Source organism: Mesitornis unicolor, unplaced genomic scaffold (genome assembly GCF_000695765.1).
Source record: "Mesitornis unicolor isolate BGI_N332 unplaced genomic scaffold, ASM69576v1 scaffold7188, whole genome shotgun sequence".
Lineage (NCBI taxonomy): Eukaryota > Metazoa > Chordata > Aves > Mesitornithiformes > Mesitornithidae > Mesitornis > Mesitornis unicolor.
The window spans coordinates 2,439-12,291 of record NW_010199717.1 but is presented as its reverse complement, the minus strand read 5'-3'; the positions used below and the strand labels follow the sequence as shown (position 1 = coordinate 12,291).

Here is a 9,853-nt window from a genome sequence, read left to right as displayed (position 1 = left end):
GAATTAATTTTATAGTGTTTGAAAATCTGATTTCAGAAAGTCCCTTATTTTCATTCCGAATCCAAGGTTTCCTGTCTATACCAGTAAAAATCTAACTCCTGGGGTAAAACTATCACAATAGACAAATAAGGGGTCATGCATTTTTACCATTTTATATCTGCTTGGTGCCTGTTCTGAACACGTTACCCAAGAGTGCTCGAAGTCTGAGCTTTGCAACCAGGTATCTTTGGACAGGTGAAGCCCATCTTTTCTGAGCAACCTGTTCAGATTTGCAGAGGTTCTTCTGTTTTTTCTGAAACAGTGCACATGGAAACTGATCCTTAAAAGCTGGAGCAATCCATGTAAGCTTGACCAAATCAAATTGCTCAGTATTGCAGAAAATAAAGTAAAAACCTAGAGCAATTAAGAGGATTTTATAGTCCTGGCGTTTTTATCTCTTGATAGCTTCTTTTCTGTATAGTTCCTAGTCAGGTGTTATTTTAATTTTTGGTTTTCTGGGTTTAGGTTGCTTAGCTACAACTCACTCTAAAGCCATTCACAAATTGGACATTCCATCGCTGGACTGGCCTATTGCTCCATTTCCAAGGCTAAAGTATCCTCTGGAAGACTTTGTCAAAGAGAATCAACAGGAAGAAGCCCGCTGTTTAGAGGAGGTAAAAAATTCATTGGCAGCTTTCTGTTGTTTTTCTTCTGAAACAGTGAATAGTGTTAGCAGGATTAGTCGCTTTTCACTAGCAGAATGTTTTCAGGGATTGGAACAGCATGTGATTAAGACAGCATTCACTGCTGTTCATGGTCAGAAGTCTGTCCCTGCTTTCCAGAACAGCCAACTTACTGCGAGTTACAGAGGTTACATGGGTCAGCCCAAAGTGAAATTTCACCTGCAGAAGTTCGTTCTATCTCAGTGAACTCGTCTGCCAGGTCTTGCACAGGGACACAGAGTAAGAGAGAGCAGAGTGTGTGTCATCCTCTGCAGAGAGAACCTGTGCCAGTATTTCAGGTTTTTCAGCTTTTCTGTGGTAGGCTTCTGGCATGGGGCTCTGATCCTGCCTGCAGCTGCAGGGACTCTGTGCCCTCCCCAGCCAGAGGTGGGCAGAACAGAGCCTGAGGGGCAGAGGCAAACCCCCTCCAGGTTCCTGAACCATGGGGTTCCCTGTTGGCCTCACTGGCTCCAGGCTCTGTCACTTGCCAGGGCTCACCCTTGGGAGACGGTGCTGGGGAGCGAGGCTCAGCATGCCCTGCGACTGGGACCGAAGTAGTGCATGACCCCGGAGCACCACAGCCGGCTCCAGAGGAGCACAGGAGCACGCTGACAGCTGTACAGAGCTGGATCAAAGGAAGCTTTTAGTCAAACCTGCCTAACTTCAGAGAAAACAGAAAGCATCACAAATGGCTTCCCTGCGTTTGCTCCACAGCAGCTTGGGGAGGGGGGGGAATTGAGATGCAAAAATCAATCTGCAGGCTTGAAGACATTATTAATTAAATAAAAAAAAAAGGCTGAATGTTTTCTTTGAAAGTCTGCAAATTGGCTTGCTGGTGCCCTTTGGAAACCACTGCATTCTACAGCCTACCTGGGTTACGGGCTCTGAAGGCTGTAAGGAGTATTTCAGGTACAAATGACACTACTAATGCCAGCAACTGGCATTACAAGGTTAATTAAAACTTCTCTGTAAGGCCCTTCTCTGCAGCAGGATTTCTGCACTATTAGTTTTAAAGTACCTGAAGTGGGTGTCTAGAAGAAGCAAATTTAGCAGATTTACCTTCCTTGATACATTAGCTGAGTTCTGTTTTCTGACTCAAAATCTGTTTTCTTCTGTATTGCTTAGGTAGAACAACAGCAACGGCACAGCAAGCTACAGTGGCTTCCACCACACTTTCAGCTGAAATTAGCTAGAGCTTTCACACCATTGTGGATATGTGTGCAAGTAGTTACAGCGTGTTTAGGATACAATTTAAACTTAAGCATTATTCAGGAACAAGAGGGCGGTGTTAAATGCTGGAGGAAGTGCTTGTTAATTCCTTGTGCTTCTTGACACTGTTAAAGCCAGGAATGTCCATGAGAAATTGAAGCTCTGTTGCTGAGATTTAATCTTTCTGGGAGGAAATGTGCAAATGTCCTGAAAGGAAGAACGTACCATAAATGTTTGATTTACAGGTGGAAGACCTGATTGTAAAGTACCGGAAAAAGAAGAAGATTGTGGCTGGAATCATCATAGAACCAATACAGTCAGAGGGTGGGGACAACCATGCTTCAGATGACTTCTTCAGAAAGCTGCGAGATATTGCCAGAAAGGTAACCAGATATTTCACTGTGCACTCGGTGGAAGCTAAACATGCAAATACTTCCTGGTGTCTTCAGAGGCCTTCTCCAAGAGCTTCACAGGCCTCCTTCTCGCAGCTGGGGTCCTTACGTACATGTATTAGATACAAGCAACCCATGCTCAGCACAGTATTTTCTCTTCCATTTGATGCACACCTAGTGGTCTCCTCAGTCCAATAAATTATCTTCTAACGTCTGAGAGAAGTTACTCTGGCTCATTAACTATGGATCTTGCAGTAGTGTTCTTTAAATGATGATGCCAGTCTGCTGAGGACGTTCAAACAATTTCAGAAGAGGCAGGTTTGGAAAAGGGTAATTTTTTTGTTGACATCCTTGGTTTTGATTGAAAAAAAAAAGCTGAAATGGAAATTGAACCCAACCATAGTGCTGATGTTCCAGTAAAACAAAGGACAGATGTCTTGATACTTGGAATGTGAAGTTACCTGTTGAGATGTAGTGACCCTCAGTAAGACCTACTCCATGCTTTTTTCACCCTCAAAACATCTGTGTCCTTACAAAGGAAAGCATAGGATGACATTTGGAAAATCCTGTTCTCCCATGACAAAAAACACCTTTTCCCATTGTTAACAGCTGCTCTCGCTAGGGTGATACAGCAAATAGGGTGAAATGCAAAGGTCTGCCCTGTCTGAAGTGACATGCTGCCAAAAGGACTTACCATTTGTTTTAATTACAATATCATGATACAGCTTCCTGTCCCAAAGTCTCAACAAAATAGTCATAAAAAATGTTCACATAGAAAAATCCACGTTGCCAGCTAAAATGAGTAGCAATTTCAGCAGACTCATCTGGAAAGGCAGCTCTTCCAGGGCCATTTTAGGCCCCTGGACTGAACAGATCAGGCTGCTGGTGTTGCCTTTGTGCCACAAATGCCTGACTCAGATCGGAGGCAGAGACTTCTTACTTAAAACAAACAAAACTCCTAGAAATGACATTCTGCTTCCCTCAGGAGCTTTGAAAATGCCACCCACTCCTCCCAGATGTGTTCAGGTATCTTCTAGAAATGTTCAAGACTATATAAAAACATGTACTTTGTTTGTGACTTTAGGTAGAAAACATGTCTCTGGTGCCTTTCGGAAAAAATTAGATTTCACTATTAAAAATTCAGCTAACGTATTGGTATAGGAGTTGGGGGGGGGAAATTCGGAGTATGAAGGGAGAGGAAAGAGGGATGTTGCATGTAATTGGCTTGTATGTACCCGTTGCCTGAGGGGAGGTATTTTTGTTTTGGAAATGAGGGCTCACGTTCCCTGCTCTTTACATCTGTCTCTGCAGCATGGCTGTGCCTTCTTGGTGGATGAGGTGCAGACAGGAGGCGGCTGCACAGGAAAATTCTGGGCACATGAACACTGGGGCCTGGATGACCCAGCTGATGTGGTAACGTTCAGTAAGAAGATGATGACAGGAGGATTTTTCCACAAAGAGGAGTTCAGGCCAAATGCTGTAAGGCTTTCCATGAAACTTGAACTCTGTGCTAGTTGGTGACCCATTCATGAGTAACTGTGATGTCCACAAGGTGGCCTTCAGTAATGCAGGTGCAGCTGGATGGAGCTGCTACTTCATAGATACTTGCCTTGTACTTACACAAAAGATGTCATCACTTTTATTGCAGTTGCTGTCGGTCACAAAGGTCATAAAGCTGGTAGGAGCGAGTGGAGAACTGGGTTTAGCCCAATGAACTAACCTTGGGTACAAAACCCAACCACAAACTGACACCTTTTTCCATAGGGCAATGCGGTATCTTCAGTTTGTGTGTCAGCACTACGGATTCTGTCAGCAAGGTTTCTTCTTCACATTAATGACATTTTAGATGCAATAAGTGGGGAAAAAAAAAGGCAGGGGTAGGGGGAAGAACATAAAGCTTACATGTAAAACTCATGCAGATGATGCTGATTTCCATGTCATCTATGGCCGTGTTTCAGTGAGATGTCAGAACAGAAAAAGAGAATGCAGTACATTTGTAGCATAAAGTAGTTGCCCGTTTCTGCTCAGCAGGGCAGCTGTATCCTGCTTTACAACAAAAAAGGGGGTTGGTGGGATTAGTGCATGCTTTTCATACTCTAGATGTGTGCATTACCACTTTGATGCCTTGCTTTTCCTTATTATAGCGATTTGCCTGTTAACATGTTCCACAACTCTCTTTCCACCCTTTCCCAAGCCCTATCGGATTTTTAATACCTGGCTTGGAGATCCATCCAAGAACCTTATGCTTGCTGAAGTCATTAAGGTCATTAAAAGAGAAGACCTTCTAAACAATGCAACCCACGCTGGGAAGGCACTGCTGACTGGGCTGCTGGATTTACAGGTAAACATCTGGAAGGAGAAACTTGCTGATCAGGTAGGATCTGACCTCCTCCAGTTCAAATGCCTGGGCTGGGGACCAGACCGTAATTGTAACTTGCTGGTTTAGGTACTTCAATGGAAGTCTGAATAACTGTGTCCCATTTGGAATTGAAGTAAACTTTCTTTTACTGGCTTAAGAATGCTAGTTCTTTATAGCTTAATCCAAAATAAAAGGTGATCCCCAAAATAACTGAAGGTGTAAACTGCAGCTAGTTAAACTATTTTGCTAGAAGTCTGTTACCACAAGCAGCTAGCATCTCATTGTCCCAAAAGGTCTTTTTAAAGGAAAGTGTCTTCATATTTTGTTACAGTTCCCTTGGGCTGTTGAAACAAGAAAATTGTAGCTTTCCCTCCTTTGACTGGGGGAAATTCCTCATAGCTTCGACTGTGGAGCCCCACATGAGAAGGAAAATCAGATCAGCATTTAAGGATAGGCTTGTAAATGCTTACCTCCCAACAGGCATTTTGCACAGGATGAACCCAAATACAGTCTCTGCTCTCCACAACCCCAAGGCATAGCAGGGAGAACAGAAAATAATAGAATCTTCATATGTTGGAGAGCCAGAGTACAACCAGTGCTATCCAAAAAAGGTTACTCTTACAAAAGATGAGGATTGTGACTGACAGTAAGTGAAGTGTGTAATACTGATGTCTTAGTGCAGCTAAGAATGAGCTGGTTTCTAGTCGCATTCCAGATTAATTCTGCTCAGGTTTTCCTGGAGTGTAGGTACTTTGAGATGTAAGGTACTTCACGCTTACTTCAGGAGGCTCCATATAAGATTAGACTTGACCCAGCTTGGGAATGCAAATTCATCCTCACTTCCTGCTCAGGTGTTTATCTGATTTGTGAGGAGGGAACCTGCCGTCTGCTGGACTCCACAGGCAGGGGCTACTCTGGCCTTTGTCAGAGAGGGGTGACTGGAACCCAAGGTTACACGAGGAGCTTAGCCCGTGCTGTAGCTCCACTCTGCTGAATGCAGGGCTCCCGTGTGTCGGCAGAGCAGAGCACACGTCCTCACCACTTCCTCACGTCTCTTTGCAGGCTCGCTACCCCCATCTGATCAGCAGAGTGAGAGGAAGAGGGACATTCTGTTCGTTCGACACTCCAAACGATGCAACTAGAAACAAGTTAATTACAATAGCCAGGAACAAAGGTAAGAAAGTTTGTGCATGTGGATTAGCTGCAAATGACAAACAGTAGCATATGTAATGCTTTAAGGTTTCTCTTTCATATGGTGTACGTGTACTACAATAGCAGAGGACAGAAGTGAAATTATGGACAAATCTGTATTTAGACTTTTCAGGAAATACTTGTCTTTTCAGAGACATCAGACCAGGCTGTTTGCATGGTGTGTGTGTTTACCTTTCTCCATAGATCTATGCAGGGTATGAGTTTTTGTGACATTGCTTTCACATTCCTCTGCAGTGACGTGAGGTGCACCTAGGCATGGCTTACTTCTAGACAACAGATCAGGAGAATTAGAGGAAAGTTAATGGAGCTGTCACTCAGGAAAACACAGGGAGAAAAACTATGAACTTCTGGAGTAACTAATCATGAAATATAGTAAATTGCTTAAAATGGGCATGGATCTACAATTACACCCCTCTTCTCTTACACAACGCCTACCCAGCTTTAGATAAGCCCAGGTAATGGGGTCAGGAGGGAACCTCTTGAACTGTGGCCCTGGGTTTGCTGCTCTCAGTTTTCGTGGCTGTCAGGTTTTGCTGTTACTCCTACCTCTTGAAAGAAACGGGGATGATGCATCTAAACTATTGTGAAACCAAAATGTTAGAGTGTAAAAGACACTGGTATCTTTTGTTCTTGGAAAGTAAGCTAGCAGGGGGAGAAGGCAAGTGGTTTGCTTCATGGTAAACCAGGGCCATGCTTAGAGGCATGGTGAGCTCAGCTCAGTGTATGGATTTTCATTTCCCACAAACACTTCAAAGAATTAATTGATTTTGGGGGTTAAAAATAAAAAGACCATGCATTTAAAAGACTGCAGGAAGAAGTTTGCCAGCACTGAGATATTTTTAACCATTTGTAATTAAAAAAAAATGAAGTAGTTTAAAAACAAAATTGCAAAGAAATCGACTGCGTCTTGTTCTGGCATTGAGGCTTCACCAGTAGAGCACTGCAATGCTGAAGTCTCAGCTCGGCACTGGATGCCATCTCTCCACTGATGTTGGCCTTAGTTCCACCGTTCAGATGTTGCACAGAACAGCTCCAGACAGCAGCGTTCCTCTGAGCTCCTGAGCTGGAGGCCCCTTTGCTCCACCAGCTATGTGCTGTATCACTGTGTGGTCAGTGGTGATTTGGGAGCGTCTGCTGGCCCTCCACAGTGAGGTGAACCTCACTGAGCCCTGCATTTCCTGGTTATTTGGCAAAGATGGAAATGACAGGAGGACCTGTTCTCATTCCAGGTGTTGTGCTGGGAGGCTGTGGCGACAGATCGATTCGTTTTCGTCCAACGCTGATCTTCAAGGATCACCATGCGCACCTCTTTCTGAACATTTTCAGTGACATCTTAGCAAATTTCAAGTAAAAAGCAGTTCCTTTGCACTGAAATTAGATTGCATTAATTCATGTCTTCTCTACTTACAAGATAAGTGTAAAGTCATAAACTGAGGTTTGTGTTCTGTCTGTAATCCTGCCCACGGCAAGCTGCTCCACGCATGCTCGACCCAGGCAGAGCATTGGTACTGGTCACCAGCAGGTACACACAGCCGTCCCACACTGTGCGTCTGTAGAAGCTGTGGCCCTCCACCTCCTGGCTTGGGTCCTGTTAATTGCAGAGTCCTCTCTCCACTCATGGCCCTGACTCTTTGATTGTCTATGACCTGGTACAGGCCCTTTTCACAGGCAATCTCAGCAGACTTACTCCTGTGTCCAGAGGCAGCACAAGTATGGCCTAACACTTGTAGCCACACACCTGCCATATTGAAAGTGCTGTTCTCTAATGGCAGCTGAAATAAAAAAATCAAGTGTTGCAAGGAAAGCTCAGCTTTCCACTGCTGCCAAGTACAGTATTTTACAGAATAATTTCCAGCTTTATTCCCTAGAATACAGACGTCCACCACACCAACTGGATCAGGATGCATCAGCTACTCTATGCCCAGCCTACCCATGCTGCTTCCGTGGCACGCACGCACGCAGCCATGGGCGCAGTGCAGTAAGCGGGACTGAAGTAGCTGTACTTCTTTCCTCGGTCTGAATTTTAAAAACTTCTGACTTCTCTTACAATTAGACTTGTACAGAGAAAACTAGACCCTCAAGTATGTAATTTGACAAAGCTTAGAGAATCATGTGAAGCACATTGCTTGCAGAGGTGGAAATAACCTAGAATGATGTGAGATTATTTCACCATTTGCTCATAACATGCAATAGCCATTGACTGACCTATTACGAGTTCTACATCAATACTTGAGGTATTTTGTAAAGCTACAGCAGAATTGTTTGATCTTAGCCATTACCTGACATCAGAGCCACTGCAGTGAAGGCCTAATCCTAACTGCACCTTTATAATGCAAAGTAATTCTATTTTTGTTCTAATTTATTCTGTCATTGATACTTCAGAGATCTTCTAGAAAGCCACAGGATCAAAGTGTCAACAGTTCAGTAATCTGTTTTTCTCCAGAGAATTGTTTTGGATATCTCTCTACTATGTGCTCTTTGCCATTTGCTTAAGGCTGACTTGAAGGTCTGGTGCCTTTTTTTTTCCCCGTTTTCTTGGCTCACAAACATCTGGATTTTGTTTACTAAGTGTAACTTTGTTATGCACCAAAAAAACAGGGACCACAGTGGACTTTACAGTTTTCCTTTTAGGATCTGACCACAACTTTTAAGGACATAATAAGAGACAGAGCACTTAAAAAGATTTGTTTAATACAGCTACCAAAATGTGAGAGGTTTCTTACCTGCTTTGACAAATGCTAATCATGGTTTTCCCATTTGATTTTTTGAGTGTTGGTATTGGGAAACTCAAGTACACTCACTTTCTGCTAGCTTAAAAATCATAGGATTTCTGTAAACCTCTCTGCAGAAACCCAAATTCTGGTGCCAGCTGGTCAGAACCTGAGCAGGTTTTTGAGCAGAGGCTGTAGAAATCCAGGGGAAGGACCGGCAGGTTGGCGTTCGACAAAACCTCACTGTCATCGCTGTCCTTGTAAGTGTGTTCTCAGCAAGAGGAAAGTCAAACCGAGAACTGGACTTTACAGCATTTTGGGAATTAGTTTGTTCAACATATCAGTGCAGTAGTTTTAGTAAGTGTCTCTAGCAAGTCTTGTACTTTTAAAGAAGCAAAGGTCCAGTAATTTGAAGTCTTACCACATCTTCACTTTTATTATGAATAGGTGTTTTTATAATTTTTACTGACACTCAGTAACTGTATAATTGTGTACAACATGTTGATGAAATCATGTTAGAGAACACATAGGAAGCACTGCAGCTGAAGCATATAAAGTTAATATTGTTTACAGCATACTGTGGACAGTGCCAAATAAATGTTGAAACAAATACTAAACTACACTTCATGGTGTAACCAGTAACTGTACACAGACTCATAAAAAATGACATCTCATGTGTAATCAGTATTCTTAAATAAAATATTTATAATTGAACTTCTCCAGGGGTTTGTTGGGTTTTTGTTTGGGTTTTTAATTGTTTTTTTTTTACACCTAGTAGATGCCTAAATCGAATTATTAGTGCATATTAAATACATTCTTATGAAGTTAAGCCTCAAAAAACCACGCTGTATGCGTACAGTCCACTGTCTTTTGCTGCCGTGGTGTTTAAGCTAAGGAACATTTCTTTCTCTTTTCCTTTTGCTGTACCACACAGTATCAGCCAGAATTGAAAATAACGGAGCTCGTTAAGAAAAGCTCAACATGAATAAACAGCAAATGAGGGTCAGCCCATGCACTCAAATGGCAGTTTTACTTACCTGTATCTGCCCATCCACCAAGACACAGAGGTTTGGATACATGTGAGGAAGAAACAGGGCAGAGAACACTCCAAACTTCTGTATGGGTGAGGGTCAGTTTATTTGTCATTCCTTCCAATGAAGAGGCAGCTAGGAGAGCAGTGTAAGGCATTTACTTGCTTCTGACAACTCAAAAGACATTTTACATGTTACAGGGGGTCAGGTTTGATTCTTCCTCAGGTTTAAATCCTGC

General features: G+C 43.0%; 1 protein-coding gene across 1 annotated transcript in view; it reads left to right on the top strand.

The window, feature by feature from the left end:
* Window positions 1–7,514, top strand: part of ABAT (4-aminobutyrate aminotransferase) — a 35,567-nt gene extending 28,053 nt beyond the window's left edge. The window contains exons 10-15 of the mRNA XM_010189528.1: window positions 505–653; window positions 2,156–2,293; window positions 3,614–3,781; window positions 4,497–4,643; window positions 5,724–5,835; window positions 7,103–7,514. Of these exons, the coding sequence (XP_010187830.1) occupies window positions 505–653; window positions 2,156–2,293; window positions 3,614–3,781; window positions 4,497–4,643; window positions 5,724–5,835; window positions 7,103–7,224 (836 nt within the window). The 3' untranslated portion in view covers window positions 7,225–7,514. The remainder of the gene's footprint in view (window positions 1–504; window positions 654–2,155; window positions 2,294–3,613; window positions 3,782–4,496; window positions 4,644–5,723; window positions 5,836–7,102) is intronic.
* Window positions 7,515–9,853: the final 2,339 nt, after the last annotated feature.